This window comes from Phyllostomus hastatus, unplaced genomic scaffold, assembly GCF_019186645.2.
Source record: "Phyllostomus hastatus isolate PE091 unplaced genomic scaffold, TTU_PhHast_1.1 phas_scaffold_501, whole genome shotgun sequence".
NCBI classification, from domain to species: domain Eukaryota; kingdom Metazoa; phylum Chordata; class Mammalia; order Chiroptera; family Phyllostomidae; genus Phyllostomus; species Phyllostomus hastatus.
In genome coordinates this window covers 43,437,104-43,464,212 of record NW_025334033.1, presented here as the reverse complement: position 1 = coordinate 43,464,212, position 27,109 = coordinate 43,437,104, and the positions used below count along the sequence as shown (strand labels likewise).

The following is a 27,109-nucleotide window of genomic DNA, read 5'->3' as shown; positions in this document are numbered from 1 at the left end:
TTCTTTAATAGTCTGTTGCTGAACTTTTAACACAATAATTTCAACAATTAAAAAAATTAATAAAAACAAATATTAGTCTGACATGAAGTGATTAAGCCCAAGTAATTTAATTATAGGGATTTAATTACAGAAATGGAATGTACCAGATTATTCAGGCAATGTTGTTTGGGAGGAAGACCGTGTTCTCGTTTCTAAGCGCAGTGTGTCCTGAAGCCTCGCGTGATTTCTTTCCATCAGAAAAGACTGTCGCGCAGACGATTTCATGTTTTCTTCTGGTTCGAGGGGGAGAAGAGTATAGGGGTTGAACAGACACCGAGGCTCCCCCAAGATGCCAACTCTGTAAAAAGAATTATTGGTATAACTGAAGCAGTGAAGCCAAAGACTAAGGTGTATGGCTGTGTGTGTGTGTGTGTGTGTGTGTGTGTGTGTGTACACAGATTTTATTTTTATTTTTTTAAGCATTCCCTGTTTCCCTGAATGACTACTCTGGTCTTAAATATGGGTCAAAAAATGCCACCCAAAGACAGATTTTGTACGGGGCCTTCCTACATTTCCCAAAGATGACTCTTCTATTGGAAAAAAAACCTCAGCCTTTCAAAGTGTGTTACTCACTCATCCAAATTAGAGCTCTTTGCATTCCAGCTTAACATTTAGCAATCTTTTCTAGTCTAGATGGGTGAACCAGTTGCTGCTCTGGAAAGGAAGCAAGTGGGAAGGAGGAGGGGCTGTGTAGAAAGATGCTGCTTTCCTCTTTGTTCAGCTTTCTGGGACAGGAATGGTGTCTGAGCCCCATCCCCCCGACAAAACCTAGGAGGTGACACTCGGGGCTCTCTTTTCTCTCTTCTTGGGCCACTTACATTGGCATGGGCACAGAGTCCAGATTTTCCATATCCTTTTGCATCTCAGCTGGGAATTGGGTGCCTACTTGATACTTTTTCTCAAGGATATTCTGAGCTTTTTCTCTGCGAGACGGCAGCAGAGTAGACATGACCGGAGAGCGCATGTTAATGGCTGTTTTAATTGCTGGGCGTTTTGCCATCATTCTCCTACGAGGGGAAAGGTGACATTTAGGTCCCATCACCTTGTTTTCTAGAAATGGCCTTGAGCTTAGGAAAGTCAAAAGGTCATACCTGAATTGTACAAAAGTCATGCATTTCTTTTCCCTTCCTAATTCTTCATCCTCGCGCTTCCTTCGAGGAATATTGAACATGTTGGTACGAAAGAGCCTCCCTATTTCTTCTTCAATCTCTATGAAGTGTTGACGGCGGAAGACAATCCAAGCCACGGAGGTACAGAAAGTATAAAAGGACTACAATGGAAAACAGCCAAGAATCACACCCACAGCTATGGGTGTGATATGGAAAACTCCCACCTCTCTGTATAACACAGCTAAGTAGATATAAACCCAGATGGTCCAATTTCTCAACATTCCTAACAGTGGTGAAAAATTATACATGTACTCACCTTTGCAGGAGGAAAATCAGAGAAAAAACTTAAGGCATGGTGTATAGTGCCTTAGCATCCTTTTCAGAAAAGAGATTAGCTACAGATAAGTACCTGACAAATGGTTATTAGTTGTTGCTATACTTCATGTCTTGTATCAAAGAGAAAAGCCCCAAAACATACGTGACTCACCTCAAAGAATTTCCAGTCTTTTTGTGTATCTGATATTTTTTCCCTGCAATGTAACAAATCATAACTATGGGTTAAGAGAGAAGTTCACAGGGAAGTGATCTAGGCAAAACCCTTATCTTCAAAAGGTCACTCATCAGGATTGTTACCTGTGGCCCCCAAGACTATTTAGGCACATAAATGTTATCAAAGTACAGTGATAATGAGTTCTAGTATCTTTTCCTCCAACTTCTTAGGTTACCCAGATCAAAACCCCTAGAGTGTCCCATCAAAAGTTAACCAATATAAATTCAGGATAAACAAGCCAGTCAAGAAATATATTCTTCCAAATGCTACTGGTGATGTGAGTATTGGGGAGATGGGGAGAGTGGAAAGATGAAGAGGCAACCCAAGGTGTTAGTAGGTATGGAAATAAAGCAACTAGAGGGTAAGTCTAAAATGAAAAAAAAAGAAAAAATCTTAATGGTAATGGCTGCTGATACAAAAAGAAACAGAAATATGTCATCACGACTGCAAATATCATCTATGCCATGCAACCAATAGACCAGGGAGGGTAGTGTGCTCTTCCTTCTTAACAAGGTATGTAAACTGAGCCTTATCTCTTTAAGGTAGGCATCTGTCCATGAGTCCTTGCAACACAAATTTAATGTTAAGGATAATGTGCTGGCATGGGCACCCTTAATGAACTTGGCCTGATTCTGATTCCCAGCCTTAGGAAAGCAGGCATGGCCTGGGGAAGACTTGAGAATTGACAAAGAGGGCTGTGTGCTTGCAGTCATGTGATCAGTCATAGGGGCCAATGTGCTCCAGAGTTGATTCTGGGTTTGCCTCTGCTTTTGCTTGGGCCTTCTTTGGAGTAACTGACCCAGAACTGGTCCTGGTAGGAGGCTCTCCAGCACCCTCGTGAATGCCTGTGGTCTAGTGAGGATGACCCAAACCCCTCTGGACCTTCAGCCCAGGACCTTCATGATCTGTATGAGCCCAAACTGGATCTCCACTTTGGGGAACCACTGGAGAGATGGTTGAACTTTTACTGAGTTTGGGTCCCTCCCTTCCTGCAGTCTCTTCATTTACACACTGGTTTTCTCCCATGGGAGTCTCAATAAAAAATTAAGACAATGGTTAATTACACTAAACATTTACTAAGTGTGAACTGTGTGCTAAGTACTCTGCTAAGCCCTTTATATATATTATAATACTGAGTTCTCATACTATCTCTGTGACATAAGCAGCCTATAGTTGAGGACACTAAAGTTGAGACTCAAGTCCAAAGACCCATATTTAACTAGGGGTAGAGTCTGTCCTAAAGCTCAGGCCCGTCAGAAGGTCCACATTGGTCCTCACAACCAGAATGCAAGAGAAACAAGCTTTTTCTGTAGGCTATTTTTCAGAGTAGTTAAAATATATTAAACAACAGAGCAGAAACTTTTAGGGGCAAGCTTTGGCATCCTTCCGTGCCACCTGAAGCCTCCGTCTTACAGGAGTGCTTATGTGGTATTTCCATCCTTCCACAGACTCTGCCAGACGAAACCAGAGACTGTGCAGACCTGCCAAGCTGAAGCGGAAACCAGCCAAGCTTTGTTTTTGGAGTACCAAGTTCTAGGAGGGGTAGAGCAGTATTATGTTGGCACAACCCAAACCAGCACTATCTCACAAAGATTTTGAAATGACAGACTAATTGCCTGGGAAACACACACTTTCTTCCTTTATTTTTCTTTCATGAACCTCCTCCCCTTCTCCTCAAGTCACCATAAAACTGGGACTTCTTTCTCTCTTAAAGACCAAAGACAGTTGATATAGCGCACACCGCAATAATTAAGTACAGAATGTAGTAATGATTGTATCCAAACCACCAAAATATTATCAGTCATTCTTGAAGGGATGCCAAGCCTATGGCCAGGCCCATTGTTCTGGACTGGAGAGGAGAAAATGTTGTGTTCCACTTGCCCCTGCTGCTTTAGGTGAAATCCGGTTGAAATGAATGTCAAGACCTGCTTTTTATCAGGGAAGAGGAATTTCAAAGGAATATGTTTGGGGGAAGGAGAAAGAGGCCTTGGTGCCTGTAACTGGGGTGAGGCTGGGAGAATGGGTATTAAGGACGATTTACACACCTGAGCTTTAAGGAGCCCTTTCTCCCTGTCCTCACTCGCACCTCCAGCCTCTATGGTTGCCCATCAGGTGCCGGCTGCATTAAGGGCCCAGGAGTAGGGTATGAATCCTAACACAGAGGTGGGGATGGAGGCAGAATGGGCAATAGCCAAAGAACAAATCTAATTCCCCGGCATGTGCAAGGAAGGGTTTTTCCTTATCCACCCTGGAAAATATGGAGAGCTCGCACTGAACGTGTGCATCAAAATTTTGCCAAAGCTTTTGTGGCATCAGGATTTTGCAGATATATTTAGAAGGGAAAGACATGTCCTCCTACTTCTCAGGAAGCATGAAAGCACTGCATTAGCAGCCCCCAAATTGCTGGTTCTACTGAAATCTTTAACTCCAGAGATAAATAGCACAAGGTGTTCTAGTCCAATATTAAGTGTGTACATTTAAGAAAGGAAAAGTCAGAAAATACTCATGAAAACATTCTCACGAGAATATCAGCTTATTCACATTGGGAGAAAGTGAAATAAAGATATGTTAAAATCAGTTAAAGTCAGAAAATACGAAAATGTTCTCACAAGAATATCAGCCTATTCACATTGGGAGGAAGTTCAAATCAGTTAATCAGTGAAATAAAGATTTGTTAAAACAAACATTGTCCTCATTTTGTGGATAAAAACAATCAAAAAACAATATAAACTCCATTTAAGGACATAACACATGGCCAGTTAACAACTTTCACTGGCAAAAACATGCTATGATCTGTTTTCTTCGACATCCTTTGTTCAGCTCCTGACCTGCAGGAAGTTCCTTGTGTGAAAGGTGGGTAGTAAACTCTAGACTGATTCTCCTCCAACTGCCTTCCACAGGCAGGAGAAGAGCAGGTGATGGTGTGTACGATGAGACAGAAAGACCAGAATCTCCTGGAAATGAGCTAGCACTAAACCGAGGCAATCACTTACAAACAAAATCAGTTTCTTTAAAAGTTTGAATGAAAATTACACTGTAATAAAAATGTACTGTCAAAAGTACAATAACTTATGTGGAGGTTCTATATACAGGGAATGAAAAGATATGATAAAATCTCTAATTATAACTATATTTTTATTTCCAAATTAGTTTGTAATGCATATGTTTTTAAAGATTAAATATTAAATATAAGCAATTAAATTATTTTTTGAGCTATAGCCTGTTTGTTGCAACTGACCAGAGTCCATGAATTCTCCACCCTGGCCGCCCGCACCGCCCCGAGCCCCTTTGAACTGCCCAAATTCTAATCCAGCACCACCACTGGGCTGGATGACCCTGGGGAGTTTGCCCCCCTGAGTCCGTTTCATCATCTGCTGTAAGAAGATTCTTAGGGTTTTCTTATCTATCCACTAGAGAATCAACTTTCTATCCTCTGAAAACACTAAGACTAAAGTATACCTGCACCAAATTTTACTAGAGCCAGTCACCTGTCAGGCCTGGCCAGGAATGGTACAGGGATGTACTCAGATTGCCCTTAGCCCCAATAATCCCAAAGTCCACACCTGTAAGAACGGGAGCCCATGGGTGAAAGCTCATAAACTCGAGGAGTACTATGGACACATCACTGGGCTCCCAAGAGTGACCACATCCTCACTAACCGGGCAGACCGCAATGCCTGCGTCTGGAGTCAGAAAGATGGTGCCTAGAAGTCGACCCTGGTGATCCTGAGAATTAATCGTGCAGCCACCTTTGCCAAGTGGTCCCAACCAGAGAACAAATTTGTTGTGGGAAGAGGAGCATAACTCACTTCTGTTTGTTACTTCAAGTCAAAATGACTGGTGGGTAAACGAGCATGTAAAAGCCAATTAACTCCATGATCCTCAGCTTGGACTGGCATCACAACAATGTTTTGCAATGAGATCACATGATTTCAAATGCAGAGTGCTTTCTGCACAATGAAAGAATGGATGAGAAGCCAGACAGTACATGCTGGGGCGGCAAGATGCCTTTTGGCCAGTCGATGTCAGAGTTTGGTGGCCATGGCACTGGTGACTGGGTGCATGGTGTCAGCTTCTCTGACACTGGGAGCCACCTGCCCTGGGTCAGTCAGACAGCACCATGTCCGTTGTCCATGCCTCAAAAAGTGTGCAGGTGCCAACTCTGAAGACAGTCCCTGCCCCTCGTGAGTGTGTCGTTTGTCTCCGAGAAGAGCGTTGTAGTTGCTTCAGGACTTGGAAAAGCTTCTATTGGAACCACAGGAATATTTTTTGAAGCTGAAATCTCAATCCCCAATTTCAAATAACTCTATTGCATTCACTACTCCTCCTCACCATTAGAGGTATTAAATGAAATAATTCCATAATTTTACACATTCCTGTCCTTTGCAGCAAAGCCACATTTGGCCTACTTAATTCCCCATTCGCATCTGAAGTGGCTGAAAATTCTCCACAGTTGCTCATGGTTTCTAGGTTTGAATGAACAGACTATTAGATATTAGATTTCCCCATTATCCACTTTTTACCTAAAATAAGGGGAAAATACAATAATATATTCAAATGGTCCTACAAATTAACACAGCTGCCTAAATAGAACTATTAGCTAGCAGGAAATTTCATTATGTAATGACTTGAAAAGCTTGATAAAACATAAAAATGTGGTATAAAAAGGATACTTTAAGGCAATGGTTTCCAAACTTTTTTTACTGTCACCTATAGCAAGAAATTTTTGAATGTTGAGACCCAAGTACACACACACACTGAAACAAATCTGAAACAATACCTACCCATTTTATATAATGTGTCCTGATTTTTAAATTCTTCTCTTCACTTCAACTTTACTAAGTTGATTTCAAGATCCACCCATGTGTTGTGATCTGTAGTTTGAAAAACACTGATCTAGGAGCACCATTGTAAGAAACAACAGGTTGTAGAATGCCGAATGCACAAAGAGTGAGGACTGACTGTAGTTTTAAAAGATACACAACGAAATAAAGACGGCAAGGTTGGGTGTGTTCGCTCAGGTCCTCTGAGAAGAAATGCCAAGATGGGACGAGACGTACGAGAGAGTTATCGGAGAAGGAAACTGTGACAGAAACTGAGGAGAACGAAGAAGGCAGGGAGAGCTGCCAGGCTGGGATGCAGGTCTGCGCCCTGTCCCGGGGAGCGGAGAGGCAGAAAGGGGTGAAAGGGGAGAGTCTCACACTGCAGTGCGGCTCTCTGAGAGTTCCGACCAGGCCAAAGGAAAGTCTTCAAGCCAGTCATTCACCCAAGAAGCCCTGTGTCTGGAAGGAACGGGCCTGCTTTGGTGTCCCTACCACATGCAGACACTGGCTGGAGACAGTCAGTCCATGGGAAGTGTGGCCTCGGCACACACCTGGTGTGGATTCAGGGTGCAGCAGCTGGGGCCGCTGGTCAATTGTGCTCCCCACAGCAGCAGATCTGAGTGGCATGTTTGCATGGCTACCACCCTGGAAGATAGAGCTAAATTTACCAACTCTGAAAACTAACTGAACATAGCAGCAAAAATTCTAAAGAGTAGAACTGACATTGTACAATAAAGAATGAATGTTGCTGGAGATGCATTTATCACCAAAAATATATTACCAAACATGCATCCACAGGGGGATGAATAATCAGTTAATTATAATAAATTCGTAATATGCATGATCCTGGATAGTCAAGAACTATTTTCTTTAAAAGAACACAGTAGACCTATGTGTACTGATATTCAAAGATATCCAAGGCTTGTAAGTGAAAACGCCCCATTTCAGAATGACACGTATGGCATTCTCCCATGTATATTAACAGTAACAACAAGCTAAGTGCACACGTAGATAATTCACAGAAGGCTAGGAGGACATACACAAAACCAGAGGTACCAGTGTTTATTTCTGGGGAGTGAAATGAGATCGGAGGAGGGTAGAGTGAGCAGGAAACTTTTATTTTGAATTCTATATACTAATTATAACTATATATATGTAAAAACTATTGTTTGAATTTTTTGCCCTCAGGATATGTCTGTGAAGTACTTGTATCATTAAAAAATAAATAAATAAACAAAAACTTCACATTGGTATAAAAAATTAAATACATGAGTTCCAATCTAACTTAAGATGCATATATTTCTTTAAAGATTATTATGTAAAACTTCAGTGGGAAAAATTAAAAATGATATAAATAAATGAAAAATACATCTTACAGCTCTTTAAGAGAATGTACTATAGTAAAGATGTCACAATTTCCTAAGCCAGCAATTTTCAACTGGTGTGCCATCACACACCGATACACTGAAAAATTTTTTAGGCAAGTAATACCTGACTACTTAGTCAGGGGCACTGACCTCTTTTCCTTGAGATTGTCAAATGAAAAAATGACAACAGCCAGCAAAACAATAGCCCACCAATGTGAATGCCCTGTCTTGAATCATAAATATATAGGTCGTATAATACAGATGCATCTTATCAGACATGTTGAATAATAAAATAGTGCTGATTGGTTAATTCTTGGTACTAGAAGTCCTTATATACAAGTATAGACACCTGATTTTTTAAAAAGTCACTTTGGAGCAAAAAGTATAGCAATTACTATTACTATTTTCTTGTACCTTTTTTTGTCAGGTCAGCAAAAAATATATATTTTTTGGTGTGTTGAAGAATTTTAGCAATTAGTTTCTGGGTGCCATGAGATAAAAAAGGTTGAAAATCACGGTCCTAAACTAATGTATAGGTTTAAATATAATATACGATGAAAGGTTCTTGGTAGATATCTCAGAACCTTATTAAAGTGAAATTTCTCTCAAACCAGCAAGACTGCCACACACAAGGGTTCTGAAGGCAACAGGGGTGCGCCCTTGTTTTCAGCTGTTGGGTCGCCCCTTCCCAGTCTGGCTCATGGCCTGTGCTCCACAGTTGAGTCCCCGGAGGTCCACCCCTCCTTGCTTCTGCTTTGGTGCCCAACCTCTGTCTACACCTGTATCGCACCTATTCCCAGTTGCCAGTTTTCTTGCCTGATGATTCCTCTGTTAGACTGTACGCTCTCTGACGGCAGAGACTATCGTCTTTGTACCCTGCCCAGCCCTTAGCACCAAAACCACCACAGGGCAGGCACTCAGTGATGTCATTGAATAAAGCAAAGCAAATGTAAGCTCTATAGTTCTGTGTTTCAAACAGAAAAACTGATCAATATGGTTACATAGGAACTTCCCCAAATGGGTTAAAATATTATAAAAAGTCAACATTTAATGAACAAGAAAGTTACAGTGGGGAAAAAAATCACTAATAAATATTATTGGAAAGTCAGATACTAATAAAGAAAAAATATCTTAGATTCATAGCTCATCTGATCTTACAAGCTATAATAAATTTCAAGTGAATTAAGGACTTTAACATTTTCTTTAAAACCTATTTTTAAAAACTAAGAAAGAAAGGTAAGGATTTTAACCCAAGAATGAACAGTGAACCTAGGAATGCAAGAAATATGACTACCAGCATCAGAAACAAGGTGGAAATGTTCAAATAAATAAAACATTTATAGCATTTCATTATGTGTAAAAACATAAATATCAAAAGGAACTAGAAAACAAATGACCAACCCTTGCCATATAAAACATATATTATACAAATTCCCAGTTTCTACTTGATAAATGGTTAAAACTAGATGTGAAACAGGCAATGATACATTACTTTACACAGAAAAAAAAGTACAGACTCCATACACTAAAATATATTCAAAGTCAAATAAAACACCTTTAAGCTTTTCTCTTTTTAAAGATTTTATTTATTTATTTTTAGAGAGAGGGGAAGGGAGGGAGAAAGCATCAATGTGTGACTGCTCTCCACATACCCCCCACCAGGGACCTGGCCCACAGCCCAGGCATGCGCCCTGACTGGGAAACAAACTGGCGACTCTTTGGTTTGCAGGACCATGCTCAATCCACTGAGCTACACTAGCAAGGGCACCTTTAAGCTTTTTATATACCTTTGAGCTATCAAAAATATTAAACTAATAAAACCAGGTATGCTTATTGCTGATGGCGACATGGAATGTTTTCACCTTTTTGGAGAACAATCTGGCAATATGTAACAAGAGCTATAAAATTTCTCCTGCCTGCTAGGTAAATATTCTGGGTAATGAGCTATAAGAAAATAATCCAAATGAACAAAGTAATTTATATAAAGATATTCAATGCAGAAAAATGAAAACCACACAAATGTATACAAAAGGAATGTCTGAGCAAACTGGTATAATACACACAGAATAACTACAGTTGCTATTCAAAGTGGCAGGTGAAATAATGTAAGCAGAATAATAAGAAAAGGTACATAGAAAATGTAGAACAAAGGAAAGTATCTGTATACCAACATCCGTATTTTGAAAATGTGGAGACAGAGAAATCATGTATTGGGTTCTTTTCCTATAAAGTTAAAAAATTTAAAAAAAAAAAAAAAAGCAGTTCTGGCCATGCCCAGTGTGTGGATCTTGAGCCTGTGGTGAAACTACTTGGAGAAGGAGATTCTGGGTTAAGGATTGGCACTTTCCCTAACGTGACTCCAAACTTTCCTGTGATGGATGCTTTCAAATTTCAAATACCGTGGTGTATAAACTGTCATCTTAGGTAGAAATTACCTTCCCACAAGCAGGGTCATCTTATAACCCCCCACTTCACTAGTTTGTACCCACAGCTACTGCTGCTGGAAGACAAGAAGCAAAAGGGTAGGAGACACACCCAATGCACCCGTCAACACTGACCCATCACTTGCCTCCCTCAGGAGGCAGCCAAGTGGCCCTCGCCTGGCAGCAGGAAGCCTTCCTGGTTGAGAGCGAGATTCCATTAAGCTGATACATGCTGAGAGAAAAGACATTGAATCCCAAGCAGTAGAGGGTTGTTAAAATATCAGCTGAGATTCTGGGATTCTCCCCATGCTCACTGGGCTCTCTCAGAAGAGACACCACGTGTGTTTGGGACAGAGCCTATGCTGAGCCCAGCTATTCTGCCCAACCAGAAAGGAACCTTTCTCAAGGACACCAAAAGCCAAATTTACCAGTCTTAAGGATGTGGATGTACACACAAGTGAAGATGGAATGAAATTCTAAGTGTGCACTTACTTTCCGCAGCACATGTGATGCTTATCGGGCATCCCCACGCCCAGGACAAGGACACAGTACTTATGCGCCAAGTATTTCTGTGCCGCTTCTAACTTACTTAAAACCAATTCCATCTCTTTTTTCTCTACAAGGCCCCTGAAAAGAAAGATGATAATTGGATTAATTTTGGCAAATACATGTAGTAATTAATAAAAAGTCAGAAATATAAACTATTGTGAAAGAAATACAACACATCTGACTTATCCTTTCATTTTATTCAAGCTGTGGCAAAGGTCTTCAAACACCTTTGATTTTCATCATCATCCTCGGCATCTCGAGTTTTTGGAGAGTGTTCACTTTTTAATAGATTCTTTATACTTTATGCCATGTACCCTTAATTTTATAGACAGAAAGTCCTAATTTATTACCGATCTTGATTTTTGCAGCAGCTGGCAGCCCAATTCCCTGCTGTTTTGCTCAAACAACCATGGAGACTCCCACCTCAGCTTCCCCTGGGTTCCTCATGTTCCTCCCAAGGGCGAGGGCTCAGTGTTTGCCTCTGCGTCTGCTAAGCAGGCATCTGTGGACCACTACTCTGAAACTACGACATCCATTACAACAACCTCTCGATGAGAACACACCCCGGGCCAACTGAATTGCAAATGAACTTTAAAAGACAGCCTGTTAGGTTACAACAAGTCTGAAGCCTAATTTTAGAAGCTTCTGCAGTATAAAAGGAAACAGTATTGGCCAGAATACATTCCAATGACTGCTATTGAAAAGGTACATGTCTACCCTGACTGGGGTAGCTCAGTGGATTGAGCGCAGGCTGCGAACCAAAGTGTCACAGGTTCAATTCCCAGTCAGGGTACATGCCTGGGTTGCATGACCCCCAGCAACCACACATTGATGTTTCTCTCTCTCTCTCCCTCCCTTCCCTCTCTAAAAATATATAAATAAAATCTTAAAAAAAAAGAAAAGAAAAGGTACATGTCACTAGCTTTTTTCCTTTACTTAATTTTCAGAAAGGTTTAAACCAAGTGAAATGCACTGTGAACAACAGGGACAAATTATTGCCCCCTCTGACCTTAGGCAGTAGATTGACCACATGAGGATATGCTAGGAGGAGGGGTGGGAGTGAGAATAATACAGATAGTTCAAAGCACAAAACATGATCACATGTGATGAGAAGGCTTGTGAGTGGCTGAAATGAAATGAGTTTCTGGAAGAGATAAATTGGGTTTCAACTTTAAATGCCCACATTTCATATAACGCACATCCCCACAAGCCCCGCAGTGGCCACCCCTGCGCCTGCCTCCGTTTCCTTCAGAAGACCCCTCTCACCGCCCACCCCTGCTTTGCCATAGCTGCCAGAAACTAATATTCTTCTTTTGTTGTAAACAAAACAAACCAAACCAAACAATAGCAATCAAGAAACACCTTGAGACTTTTAAGCCAACGGTTCTCAAGGTTTAAAATATGTAAGAATCGCCTGGGGTTACTTGCTAAAAGTGCAGATTCTCAATGCCATTTCCCCTCAAAGACTCTGGTTCAGGTTGGGGTAGAACATTCTAAAACAAGCCCAGGTATAATCCTCTGGGGAAAAAAAAACTAGCAATTATTTTAAGTATGATACAATTGATCATAAACTTTAATCCAGTAATCTCTCCTGAAATATATTCTTTTTAAAAATCATCCCAAAATTAGGGGAACATCTAATGCATGACGATATTCAATACAATCATGAATCTTTGGTTCCCACACCGGCACTCAATCCACTGAGCCACACCAGGCAGGGCTCATTAGTCTTCTGTCTACCGGAAAAACTAGAAACTCCCCAAATATATAAAAACAGAGGGGTGAAGTGAGTAGTAATACAGGCAGTAGTAACATGCCTGTATTACTACATGCAAGTAGCCATGTACTGTTTAACCTAACATATGACTCCCTGTGACATGTAAGCCATTCACCGAAGTCTGTATACCCTTAACCACTACACACACTGTTTCTTAATAGGGAAGTCAGTAAGCCAATAACATACATGAGCTTGATGGAATGTTATGTCATTACTGAAAATTATAATTATGAAGACTGTAATAACAAAAATACTTATGACATAGTATTTAAAACTACATACATTTAAACAACTGCATACATAATTGTGCCTTTGTTCAGAAACTATATGTCTGAAGGTGGAAGGAAAGTACAGTGACCACTGAACCACAGGGGTATCTTAAAACTGAAAAATGATGTGGGGGCAGGGGAAGGGGATATAAGGAGGATAAATAGTTATGGGAAAAAATACAATAAAAAAGGGAAAAAAGACTGAAAAACAAACCAGGCAAGTCCATTAATAATAATAGAATTTGTTGTAGGGCAAGTTACTTACAAAGGGTAAGCCTGGAGCAGACAGGCAACACAGTGGTGTGAGTCAGCATAGCTAACCTCTGCCGCCACAGTTATTACAGCTGGTACTTTACAGTACAGCTGACCCACTAATGTGACTGACGAGACAAAGAGGAAAGAGTGCAGTGCAAACCAGGAACAGTATCTCTTGGTGGTCTGTGATGGAGACTGGCTTAGAATTGATGACAACACCTAGTTTGATATTCACCTGAGTTGCTATGCCATTCTGACAGTTCATTGACAGGAATATTTATGACTACATTGTGTAAGTTTACAGGACACAGCTAACATTAACTGGGGCTTTGGTGCTGGCTGACACTAGTTAGGTCAGAGTCCTCATGATGGAAACTTAACAAACAACAACAGCAGGGATACAGAGATGGACACGGCGCTGTTCACAGCAACATCTATACACTGTACCTCCTAACCATGAATGGTTGAACTGTGGAAAAGGAGCACAGCTGATTGGTAGCAGGCGGTGGGCACAGTGTACAGTGGTTCAGGCACAGGCTTTCGAGTTAGACAGACCTGGGGCTTAATGTCAGCTCCATCAATTACAGGCATGTAATCGCCAGCCCGTTATTTAACTTTTTGAGGCTTAGCTTCTTCATCTATAAAATGAGGATAGGGCTTCTTCCTTCTTCTGCAATTAAGGGTTTTAATCATCTAAACCCCTCAAACTGTCTCTGCTGTCCTCCTGTATCGCTTTCTGCTCCTCTCTCACGGTTTACAGGCTTTCCTCCCAAGTGCCAAGCACTGGGTTAAGATAACATGCATTATTACTCTGTGAAAGGTGTTATTGTTATCCCTATGTTATACTCCCTAGTTTGACTAAAATCAATTTTTTTCCTTAAAGTTATTTATGTCCACATATCTCAATGCAATCTATATTTATTTCTATTACAATAAATAAACCAACAGACTACTAGAAGCCTGAAAATAAATTTACCATAACTTTTTAGAATCACACCGCAGAATCAATACTTTACATCTTGTGTTTTGTTGTTGTTGTTGTTTTATTTTGAAAGGGCTTTTATTAAAGCTGGGGACAGTGAAACAAAGGAAGAGCTTAAAATAGAAGAGGCAAGATGGTAGCAATAGGAGAGCGTCTAGGCAGAGCTGCCGTGGCCCTTTGGAAATGTGGGGAAGAGTCGAGCCTAGGCGAGGCTGCCTTGGCCCTCAAGAAACAAAGTCACAGAGGCAGAAGCAGTGAGCCGGCTGGGCTGCACGGACTCAGGAAACAATTTACAGAGGCAAAAGGAGGGCCCTCAGAGACGGGTTCAGAGGATTAGCCTGGGGCACACTGCTACCCTGGTTGCAAGTCTGTGGGAACCCTTGGTCCCTCGGAGAAAGCAAAAATACACATCTGAGGACAGAAGGTGTGGGGAAGGCACCGTGTGCCCAAGAGAGAGCAGGCTTGTTTTTCTAATCATTCTATGACTGATTCCTTCTGTGAAAGCCTGCCTTACACCACTGTGTTCTAACACGTTTTTGTGGGTTTTTAAATAACTAAGAAACCTTTCTTTTGTTTTCTATTCCTATAAACTAAGACATGAAACAAATCTCTCTGCTATATTAACAATAATCCTCAGAACTAGGAGGGAAAACACTTACAAAACATAAGCCAACGTGTCGGCAAAATCTAACAAGTCCCTTTTTGGGAACAGTAAGACCCTCAGACCTCCTGAGCCCACAGTTGGCTCGAGCCCTTCCACTCGCTCTCACAGAAACACTTTACGATCTCTGGGTGCCCTGCTGTGAAATGTAGCCCTGAAATAACACGGAGGATGCATATCACGGTGGCGTTACTGGAGCAGCAGAGTTTGAATTATTTATTCGGTTCTTTACAAAACTGCTGTCCAGATACCTTTATCTGTCCATAAAATCAAGCTGCTTGGCTGTATACGAGGAATGTTTTGCTGAATGAAAACATTCTGCAGCAACAGATTAATGACTCTACCAGCATTCCTAACAGCTAAATCACTGGGTTGGTTCCACATGTGCTGGAGAGGGCAGCCCGGGCACTTGGAAAGTTCCATGGCTTTTGAAAGGTCACCAAGCCTGAGAGGCATTGTTCCGCTCTAGACTCAGTTCCAGATTCTCGCCCCGGGTGTAGAGCTCTGAGCCACCTCTGTGTAAAGCAGTTACGTTCTTCATATGTAGCCTAAGAAATGTTGTGGGGTTTTTTCCTGTGATATGGAATATTATTTTGGTTAAATCTATTAATTCTTTTTAATTCTTAGGGTTTTTTAAAAGATTTTATTTATTTATTTTTGGAGACAGGGGAAGAGAGGGAGAGAGAGAGGGAGAAAAACACCAATGTGTGATTGCCTCTCATACACCCCCCACCAGGGACCCAGCCCACAACCTAGGCATGTGCCCTGACTGGTAATCGTACCAGTGACCTTTTGGTTTGCAGGCCGGTGCTCAATCCGCTGAGCCATGCCAGCCAGGGATAATTCTTAGGTTTTAAAAAACATTTTTAATCCTCAACCGAGGATATGTTTTGATTTTAGGGAGAAAGAAAGGAAGAGAGTGAGAGAGAGAAACATCAATGTGAGAGAGAAACATCCATCGGTTGCCTCCTGTACATGCCCTGACCGAGGATCGAACCTGTGACCTAGGTATGTGCCAACCTGCGACCTTTTGGTGTAGGCGACAATGCTCCAACAAGCAGAGCCACCTGACCAGGACTAATTGTTAGTTTCTTAATCAGATGCTTACAAACCCATTAGCAAGAAAAAGCATACAAATAATATCTATATCTGAACTGTTCACTACGGTAGCCATGAGCTACACGTGGCTACTGAACACTCATGGTGGCTAGTAGAGGTTGAGGTATGGTCTAAGTATAAAATACGTACCAACTTTCAAAGGCTTACTACAAAAAAGTAGTGCAGTATTTCATCAATAACTACCTAATGTTGACTTGCGTCATTCGGTTAAATAAAATAAATTTCACTTGTATTTGTTTACCTTTTAAAAATAAGGTTACCAAAAAGTTTTTAACTACACACGTGGCTCTCATATTTCTATTAGGCAGTGTTTGTCTATATTATTTGCAATATTTTCTTACCCAAATATCCACCTGAATTATTCAGTGGGCTTTAAAAACTGGTGAACTTCTCCCAAGTAAAATGTTTTGGTTTACTACAAATACTTAAAATTTTCCATCACCTCGTCACCCTAGACAAAAGTTAGTTTTAATACTGGTAGTGATGAAACTCTAAAGACATTACAAAATCCTACTTACACCATACAGCTCTTGGGCTTCTTTTCCAGTGACATTTTTTCCAAGAAATGAGATAGATAGTACAATAATGCCATGAGGAAATTGTCAAGGTTCTTATTCCTATAGGGAGATGGAAAAAACAGAAATTAACATATATGTCAAACATAAGTTTCTCATAAAAATATGTAAGAACACACAGCATAGTAAGTAGAAACATGGTATAATGCCTATCACACAACTAATTTCCCATTTAAAATTCTATTACTATACTGTTTAAGATGTAAGAAATCTGATTTTTGTAAACAAAACTTTCTGGAAGGTCAGACATTAAATTATAATTTTGATAATTGATAACTGAAGTTGATAAGTTTTGCTTATCAGATAGTTTTAAATTTTAAGAAGTTTTGGCCCTGGCCCCTATGTCTCAGTTGGTTGGAGGATCGCCCTGTGAACTGAAAGGTCTTGGGTTTGATTCCCAGTCAGGGCACATACCTAGGCTGTGGGATCCATCCACAGTTGGGGCGCAACCAATTGATGTCCCTCTGTCTCTGCGGCCTCTCTCTCTCTCCCTCTCTCTCCCCCTCTCTCTCTCTACCTTCCTCCCTCCCTCCCTCTCTTCCCCTCTCTCTAAAATCAATAAGCCTGTCCTTGAGAGAGGATAAAAATGTTTTATTATACAAGTGATATTTCTCCATTGTTTAAAAAAATGTACACAAATGTAGCAAGTAAAAAAGTTTTCTCCTCTCACCTCTCTGTCACCATCCTATTCCCTAGTGGTAACCACGGTTACCAGTTTGTTATGAATCCTTCTTAAACTTTCTAAAGCATAGACAATCACATACATACAAGGTACCCCCCACACACCAACACACATATATACCCAGGAATACACCTTAATTTTGGTAACGAACAGGATAATGCTGTATATACAAATCTTTACAATTTGTTTTTGTCTCCTACATCTGTGTAGCAAGGACCTCTTTTCAAAATACTATGGATAGAATGTCCTCACTCTTTGAAACAGCTGAAATATTTTATACTTCATAACTTATGTGACTAGTCTTCTACTGATGGATATTCAGATCTTTTTTTAAAAAGATTTTATTTATTTATTTTTTAGAGAGGGAAGGGAGAGAGAAAGAGAGAGAGAGAAACATCAATGTGCAGTTGCTGGGGGCCATGGCCTGCAACCTAGGCATGTGCCCTGACTGGGAATCGAACCTGCGATGCCTGGTTCGCAGCCCGCACTCAATCCACTGAGCTACACCAGCCAGGTCGATATTCAGATCTTTTAAAAAAAAACATTACAGACATTGCTGCAGTAATTATTATTATAATCATATTTCTGAGTAACTTCCTACATGAAATTGCTAGGACATAGTATATATTTATATTAAAGTTTCATAAGTCTTATGCACTTTCCAAAAAAAAGTGCACTGATTTACAATCCTTTCTCATTTGTTTTTATACTAGAAGTCATTGTTTTCTTTCCACATATTCTTACAAGACTTTTCCTGCTTCCTTTCTAAACTCACATAGAAATTCTTAGTCTGGCATTCTTTCCTTAACTGTGCCTTGAGGGCAGGATAAAGGCAAGCACTGCATATTTTTTTTAGGATATTAATAACCACCTGTCTTAGGTTGAGTTTTCCCAGAAACTGACCCTGAGACAAAGAGCCAAAAGTAAGTAGTATATTTGGAAAGAGATCTCAGGAAACATCAGTAGGAGATTGGGGACGTGAGACAGAAAAGAGAAGAAAGCCAACGAAGAGGTTGACAAGTTCATTATCACTGTGGACAAATGCAGTCCATTCCTGTAAGGGACTCTGGGAGACAGGGCAGAAAACCTCTCAAAGTTATCCTCACAGATGGAGGCTGGGATATTCATCTACCAGCTCGCTCTCTGGCACATCACAGACTAAAGGCCGCTTCTGGGGCACTGATCCCCTAGAGCAGGAATCCTCAACCCCCTGGCCCTGGACCATTATCTGGTACCAGCCCGTGGCCTGTTAGGAACCTGGTCACATCACAGCAGGAGATGAGTGGCAGGCAAGTGAAACTTCATTCATATTTACACCTGCTCCCTGTAACTCACATTACAGTGTGAGCTCTGCCTCCTGTCAGATCAGCTGTGGCACTTGATTTTTGTAGGAGTGCCAACCAAACAGTGACCTGAGCATATGCAGGATCTAGGCTGCACACTCCTTAATCTAATGCCTGATGATCTGAGGTGGAGCTGAGATAGTGATGCTAGCGCTGTGGAGTGGCTGCAAGTACAGATTATCACTGGCAGACAGGTTTGACTGCACAGAGACCATAATAAACCAATTGCTTGCAGACTCATATCAAAACCTTATCAGTGAGTGGCAAGTGTTGATTAAACTGAATCTGGTGGCAGGCTATATGAAGCCATTTCCTACCCCACCCCGAGGTCCATGGAAAAATTGTCTTCCACCAAACTGGTCCCTGGTGCCAAAAAGGTTGAGGACCACTGCCCCGGAGCTCCTTGCTTGCCCTGTAGTCAGACTGAGTGTGCTCCAAGGAGTAAAGCTTCAGACAGAGAATGTCAGGTGTTTGCCAAAGCAGGCTCCACTGGGTGTTGAGGGAACTGGGGAGGGCTGCCAAAGGCCTTGGGGACCCAACTCTCATTGAGCACTCACGAGTGCAGGTGCCACATGAAACAGCGTCCATTAACAGCCATGAGACACTGCTACTTAAATTTTGTATCTGAGGAACCCTGAAGCTCACCCAGAGCCACACACCTAATACTTTTGGGGCTGCCAAACACAGCTTATGGGGGCTACTGACCTTTAGTAAATGAGTACACCTTTGAACAGTAATATCAATAGAGTTCAGCCTTTATGGAACTCTGACAATATGCTCTCCAAACCCCTTGTCCTGGGATCTGAGTGTGGCCTCCTGTGACTTCCGGCTTCCTCTCTTTTGGCCTGGGTCCCTGAGAGGACAGCTTGCACAGAACCAGGCCCAGGGCCTTTCTCCAAAAATCAGATTTGTCATCATTTATCAGACATAATTACTTTAAAATAGAGAATAAAAGATCTCAAATGTCTCACAAGCATCACGTACTTCATAAAAGTTGTAAACGAACAGATCCGCTGCATCTCAGTCTCTTGTAGCAAAAGCAAAGCCACAACTGAAAAAGAAGATGGACAATTGACAGAGGCACACAGGGCTCCTCGGAGACTCTCACCAGGTGAGATGCAGGAGGAGGGAGCAGCTACTCACATTTGGCATCCTGCAGTGTAACGTTGCCCTGCTGGCCTCGTTTCTCTAAGGCTTGAAGTGACTTAGCATCTCTTGAGGCAAATCTTTTATCTGTCAGCCTGTTTTAGAATGTAACAGTCTCTGATAGTGCTTTAAAAGGTTTTAGTTGTATTTAATCTATCCTGAGGTGGATGAGGCTCTTACTACAAAGTCATAAGAGCCTAAGTCTCAGTCTTGGGTTTTGTTTAAGGTGGGATCATTTCAGAATATGTTTTATTAAACATTATGTGTACCATACTATGAGTACGAGGGATGCACACCACCTGACATAAAGTGTAAAAACTAATTCCATCCAAAGTAGATCATTTAAATCATCTATTTACAGTATAGATACTATTTTCAGGTAAAAAAAAGTATAAAAAGCTAAAAATTTGCTAATAAGCAAATTATAACAGGAATACATTTCTAGGGACAATTGTAACTCCCACCATAATTATGAAATAGTGTATGTTCTTTACTTGATGGGTATTTGCACTTCAACTTAAGAGAATGGGAATGATATTTTCTTCAAGTTTGTAAAGGCTTAACTCATTCTGCCGAGGAGTGCTAACATGGCTGGAAAGTTAAGATACCTGTCTGCAGCTCCACCATCAATTTCAGCAAAGTGAACTGCTTTGCCTTTCTTTGCTTTTTCCTTGAGTTCTATGGCAGGTGTAAAACTGTAATAGAAATGAGAGAATGAGGAACTTCTCCTTTTCCTAGGGAAAAGGAATCATATCATGACCGTAGCTTATGTAATCTCAGGGCTAGGACACATTATGAGAGGAGCTTGAAGAGAATTTGAGACACAGCATTACTCCACTTATACATTTACATATGGAATAATCATCTGGAAAAGGACTAAAATTTCAGATTTTATATTCAGCCTCTCCATATCAGCAGCCTCCAGAATGCCATCCTACACAAAATGATTTCATCTGAAAACATGGTAGTAACTTCACAAGAAGCAAAGCTCGTACATTTGGAAGAATTTTTTGATTTATGGAGTACCCTCTTCTCGGTCCCATCCCTATAATTCAAACTTTCTTGCCTTATTAGTTTGCCCGAGATAACTCGAGGCTAGAGTACCCTAAAATAAGAAATTTGAAAGAATTTATTTGGGACTATAATGTAGATCAGGTCTATGAACCAAGTCAAATGAACTTAGAATCACAAAATCAAAACCTTGGGGTTAGAGGACATCTAAAAGATCACGGTTGTCATGGTAGTGCATGGTTGTCACTTCACTGGTGGAGAACAAAGGCTTAGAGAAGTGACCCATGTCTCATGGTTTGAAATCTGTGTCAGGCAGTGCCTGTCCTTAGCCGATAGTCTGTCATTTGCTGCTAAACCTCTAGTCCTTATTCACTACCCTCTGGACAGGCCTTTCCTACTTCACGCTTGTCTGAGTAGCTTTTCACCTGACCAAAGTCATTCTTTAACCCTCTGGTGAGATGGGTTTTTTTGTGAGTGCCCTGCCGTAGCCTACAATCTCAGTACACTTGGCTGGAGTCACTAAAAACATCAGTAGTAATAACTGAAAACTGTCCTGTGAACTGCACCTCTAATTGGCCGCCAACCGCAGTCTGAGCTAGTTCTGTGCCCTCCTACAGCCTCCACAGCCTCCCCCTCAATCTGACAACCCATTTAGAATCTGGTCCTTTCACAGACTGCATTTGGTTAATGTGTTTTCTTAATATTACAACATAATCACGTTGTTCCCTTTGCCCTGAAATAAATGAGAAAAAAATCATATTTTTCCTGTAGAATTCACCACTAAAATGTAGACTACTCTTGGCTTCCACACAAGCTACAGCTCTTCAGTGGTTAGTTAGCAGTCTTCTCTTGGGCCACAATGAAAAAGCAAGAGAAAAGCGGGGCTTTTGGAGGTGTAGTTTCCTATGTATGTCCTCAGGGGAGCCAATGACCTTGGCAAAGATACAGGCTGCTGGGAGGAGGGGCACTTGAAACAAGAATGGACAGGACTGCTGACACTGTGTCAGAGAGAAGCACGCCTCATGGGCCAACCTAGATGTGGCCTGAGAATAAAGGTATTCCCTCCGTAACAAATATGAAATGGGCATGCATGCTGACAAATTATGCAACACTTGTCATTTATTCCTCATGAGGCATTATTATGCCATTTTATAGGTGAGAGAGCTGATATCAGCAAGACTAACTTGACAAATGATAACCACCTAGCAATCAGGAGAGCTAGGATCCGAACCCAGGTCTCCCTGCAAACCACTCTTCACTGTCTCTTCCTTCTTGCCTGCCTATTAAGAAATAAAGACCAGCCCTGACTGGCGTAGCTCAGTGGATGGAGCATGGGCTGGGAACCAAAGTGTCCCAGGTTTGATTCCCAGCCAGGGTACATTCCTGGGTTGCAGGCCATAACCCCCAGCAACCGCACATTGATGTTTCTCTCTCTCTCTATCTCCCTCCCTTCCCTCTCTAAAAAATAAATAAATAAAATATTAAAAAAAAAAAAAGAAAGAAAGACCATTTTCCCTGTCCGTTACTGTGTGTCCATTACTGTGTGTCCATTTCTTGCATGGAGGTTATGGGTATCCTATTGTATCCTGATAGTTATCTCCCTCAGAGTATAATCTGAAAAGGTAAGGCAAGATCTGCCTGTTAATAGGGTGCTAGGTCTTCTCTGAAGGGTAAGATTTCCAGAGTCATTTATCTAGGAAAGATGCGAGGAAATGCAAGGTGGGAGAGAGGAAAGGGATTGTCTTTTCTTGATGTCAACTTGAGAATACCTAGAAGCCTGCAAACTCCTGCTAGCTGGCAGGTGTAAAAAGCGGCCTACCCTATGTAGAAGGAGACTGAAATCAAGGCAGAGATTTCAGACAGAATGTGAATGCCCCTGAGATCAAGCTGTTACTTTGCAAAGCAATTATCTGGACTCATGACACTCCAAATTTTTCTCCCTGTTTCTGGCTGTTCTTTTAGTCTCCTACAGCCCCTCCTCCCAATTACGTTCACTAAAAGAGGGCCTATATCTCAAGGTTCTATTTAGTTTACTCTCTTCAGTTCCTCTGAGTAGTTTCATCTACTCAACTAATTCGAACGTAAGGCTTAGATTTTTCTGCAGACACAGAAACTCATACATCTGCCTGTTGGACACCTTTGCATGCACACTCTATAGACACCTCAAACTCAGTATGTCCGAAACCGAACTCATTCCCCTTTCACTTGTATTCACTATTCCTATGTCCCCCATCTCAGCAAAGAGGTGCCACCACCCACCCAGGTGTCCAAGGCAGTAAATGTGCCATCCTTGACTTCTCTATTACTCTTGAGCTCTCACAGTCCACTAATCACTTGTCTACTCCCCTCTTCCCTCTGCCACCACATTAATTTTAGCCACCACCATCTAGCAACTAAATTTCTGCAATTGCTTCTTAATTAATCTCCCTGCCTCCAGTCTTGTCTTCCTCCAAGCTATTTTCTATGCCACAGGCACAGTCATTCTCCTAAGATGTGATTCTAATCACAGGTTACTTACCTGCTTAAAAGCTTTTGATGGTTCCCCTGAACCCTCTGAATAAATGTCAACTTCCTCTGCATTGTAAGCAAGACTTTTCATTATCCTGCCCTGGTCTACTTTGTCTCTAAACACTTGGAACTCTATACCCAGCCTGCTTGACTACCTGCAGTCCTAAACATGTCCCATGCCCTCTCAAGACTGGGCTTTTGCACGTGCTGCTCCTTCTGAGAATGCACTCCCCTCCTTCCCAACCAAATCTCCCTTTGCCTTGTCAACTCCTCCTCCTCAGGTCTTGGCTTGGCTATTATCTCTCCTGGGAAGCCGTCCCTATCTTCTCAACTTCAGGCAACGGTCCCATTTGGGTACTGGGTCAGGGTACTTGGGTGGATGTGGTTTTCCTCTGCCCTAGCCCAGCCCACTGCAGCAGTGGTAGCAGTTACTGGTGAATGAGTCCCAAGGGGAGCAGCAATCTCAGGAGAAGAGTTAGGGTCAGCAATGGCGCTACCCAAGATTCTCCTTCCTATTGTTTATTTTCAGTAAGGACAGCAGCATAGATATCCCTCCCTGCACTTTCAAAGTCCCATGCTGTCCCATCATATTACCTCCTTCCCATCATGCACAGTGGAAAAACTGCTTCTGTCTTTTCCAAGCTAACCTGGGACGTTGGTCCTATTCCTACCTTCCTTCTTTTCTCTTCCATCTCTTCTTTCTCCCCAAACAAACAGTTTTCCTAATACAGAACCACCAAAAATCTCCTTTCCTTGGTACTGGGCCACCTAAAGATTACCATCTCTTTCTTTCCCTTTTCACTGGTAAATTTAGTTGTAGGAGTACTCTATTTTGCTAGTTTCTCATCTTTATCTCAGATTTTCTCCTCATCCAATTTCTCCCCTTATCTAATTTCCACCCTACTGCACCCCTGAAACTGTTGCTCACCTAGGTCCTTAGCAATCCCTAACTTGTTAAATCCAAAGAAAGGCTCCTGTCTAGTATTTGCCCCAACCTAAGCTCTCTCCAGCATCTAACATTGCTGACCACTCTCCATTCCAATCCCTCTTCTTAGGAAATTTTCTTTTGCCTTTGAAGGCTTGTGTGTCTCAGCCTTCAGTATTTACATTTTTGTGTCTGGCCTTTTTTTGTTCAACATTATGCCATATACTTTACCTTTTACCTCAATCATCCCATGTATATTCTCCAAAATTAGTGGAAAGCAATCAAGATATTTTCAAAGAATAATTTGGTAGTGAACCAAATTATTAGTCTATGAATATGAATATTTTATGAATAAGAAAATCAGAGTAAAATTGATATCTGTGGATTTGTTTGTTTGCTCATATAGGAAACAGTGCCACTTGTGGTGGGTCCTTATTAGATTAGTATTGAAGATTAGTTTGAAAAATTCTACAAATTAATTTACAAAGAAGGTCAGTAAGTAAAAAATACGGTCCAATTTTCATCATAAAAGAGAGGATTGAGATGGCCTTTAAATATATGTGAAGGTTAAAAAAATGTTGGCACTTTAAAGTTTATTTCCATATGTTCTTGTGCTTTAAAGTATATTTTGTCTGTCTAATCCCAAAGCTATCTTGCTGTCTTTCCTTCTCACTGTCTATCTCACACCTGATGAGTGTGATGTTTCAGGAGCTACTCAACAGAATTTTCTCTGACATATCTGAGAACAAAACTGAACAATCACTGCTTTGGAAATGACAGATTACTCAAATCCTGAAATAGATACTCTATAAAATATACTTTTGATTATGACTCAAATGTAGTGTTTAGCCTTTAAATTATTGATATTTAATTTACATTAAATACAATGTAACTGTAAATCACATCTGCTTAGCCAACTCCTTTCCTGGCCTCTAGCCCCATCTGTCCAGCTGTCTAAAAGATATATCCATGTGGACATGGCATAACATCCTTAAACACATCACCAGCTTTGCCTTTTTTACTCTGTGTATGGGTGAAGGGCAACCCCAGCCATCCAAGCCACATACCTGGGGGTCAATCTAAACACCTGCTTCACACCCAGACACCACATTCTATCAATTCTATCCAAATATCCTGTCCATCCAATCTTTTAAGTGTCTCTTAATCCTGCACCCTTCTCTCCATTGCTACCAACACAGACTTGGTCCTTTTTTTTTTTTTTTAAACCTGTATAACTATTTGTAATCCTCCTACAACTGACCTTCTCATTGTTTCCCTGCCTCTAGTCTTTCTCTGCTTGAAATCTAGTTGGTTTACTGAACAATAAACATTTGGTGAATGTCTATTTATGAAGTTCATCAGATGGCTCCAGTGTCAAGAAGATGAATAACATAGTTCCTGCCATTGAGAGGCTTAACATTGGTGGGATTTGAGTGGATATTTATTTTATTCTCTATACCCTTTGTATTGCTTTATTATTTTTTTTACCATAAGCACATGTATTTTTTAGAAATGCTATAATAAAGTTTTATTAAAATGTACCTTCTGAATTCAAGAGTTTTGGTTTCATCTTTCCAGTACCACATGCCTAATCGTAATCCTGACTGCTGTAAAATAAAACGATTGCAGCAAAAAATGATTAAAAGTTCAATTTACAATCCACAAGTCATAATAAACATTTAACAGTACTTCCCACTAGTTGCTTTTTATTCCATAAAGATATAGACTGTTAAAGGGAGTTCTTTTTTTAGTTTGAAGCCGGGATTTTCTCCTTTTTGCTGGTTTTTAGGTGTAATTTCAGAAGGGAAATTACAAAACTTAGCCTGCACTGTCTCAAAGCCCATCGTAACCAATGACCGATTAATTTGGGCTCAAACCACAATAAACGATGCCCCGGACAGCCTCGATCTAATAGTAGAGACACTCATAATAGAAGCCTGCTCTAACACTGACCACCCTTCCGAGGAAGTTAGCAAAGAACAGTTAGCAAACTGTACCCCCGCCCCACGCCCCACCCCGCTCCAGCCCGCTCCCCCGTTCTTTGCTACCGATCCACCCGCCTTGCCTCTCCGGGTCGGTCCCGGAGCCGGACTGCTTCCCACGCAGGAGAGCTCTTTATCTCTGGGCTGGTGAGCTGGGACTTCCATAAACACCTAAGTATCTGCGCAGGGAGCCAGAATCCTTTCTGGCCTGTGCCGAATACAATTCCACAGTTTTTGTTTTCGTACGCACCGAGCCCGCGTCTCGGTGAGTCCGCTCACCCGGGGCCCAGGCGGCGGCTCAGCGGGGCAGGAGCGCAGAGGGGCCCCGGGTGCCGCGGCGCCGCGGGCCGGGTCGGGGCGGCAGGGCGGCCTCCCACCCGCCGCCTGGCTTAGGGCTACCCCAGCTGCACTTACATCCTGCCAGGTAGCCCCCTGCGCTGCCAAACGCCTCCTCCTCAGATAACCTCCCCGCACCTGATTCATGGTCTCACACACTGGGCCTCACAGCGTCGCCCGGCAACCGGCGGGTCGCGCCCTGAAACTGCGCCCGGGCTGGGGGACGCCGGGCAGTCCCTGCTGGCGCCGCGGGCGGGCAGCGGACCCGGACCCCGGGGCCTTGGGCATCGGCGTTCTAACGGCCACCTAGCGACAGCCTTTGCTGTGGTGGCTAATTGGAGTATCCAAAGCAAAGCTGCCCAGGGGTGGGGGTGCGGGTGGGAGTCAGGGGGTGTATTCCATGAACTGACTCCTTCACTATAGTTTTTTGTTTAATTGGAATAATTAGGGTCACTTCCACAGGGAAGTGCTCTTTGTTCCAGGTGGGACTAAGTTGATTGGGGTAGGGAGGAGTAGGCGAGGAAGCTTGGAAATAAGCTTCTCAAATTTTTGTTCTGCATAACTAGAAAATCAGGGGTTAAGAGGATTTTTAAGGAGTAATGTGTATAAACCACCACCTTTTATAAAGACTCAAAAGTAATATCGCTTAAAGCAAAGAAACTGCTTTGTGTCAATGGGT

General features: G+C 41.7%; 1 protein-coding gene and 1 pseudogene across 1 annotated transcript; one reads left to right on the top strand and one right to left on the bottom strand.

The window, feature by feature from the left end:
* On the bottom strand, positions 1 to 26,681 carry PPP1R36 (protein phosphatase 1 regulatory subunit 36). The gene is made up of 11 exons (XM_045823333.1): positions 26,569 to 26,681; positions 25,655 to 25,719; positions 20,277 to 20,363; positions 19,666 to 19,763; positions 19,507 to 19,573; positions 16,441 to 16,539; positions 10,803 to 10,937; positions 1,636 to 1,678; positions 1,131 to 1,309; positions 858 to 1,046; positions 1 to 337 (listed from the first exon to the last, which is right to left on the bottom strand). The coding sequence occupies exons 1-11, from the start codon at positions 26,575 to 26,577 to the stop codon at positions 148 to 150; spliced, it is 1,161 nt and encodes a 386-aa protein (XP_045679289.1). The 5' UTR covers positions 26,578 to 26,681; the 3' UTR covers positions 1 to 147.
* LOC123808348 lies at positions 3,916 to 6,001 on the top strand (annotated as a pseudogene).
* Positions 26,682 to 27,109: the final 428 nt, after the last annotated feature.

Bases quoted from the DNA above. Each gene is read 5' to 3' on its own strand.
- PPP1R36 (XM_045823333.1), bottom strand. The intron at 1,310-1,635 runs GTGAGTCACGTA...TTTCCATTGTAG, and splicing joins AAGACTGGAAATTCTTTGAG to TCCTTTTATACTTTCTGTAC. The intron at 338-857 runs GTAAGTGGCCCA...TTCTTTTTACAG, and splicing joins GACTCTGTGCCCATGCCAAT to AGTTGGCATCTTGGGGGAGC.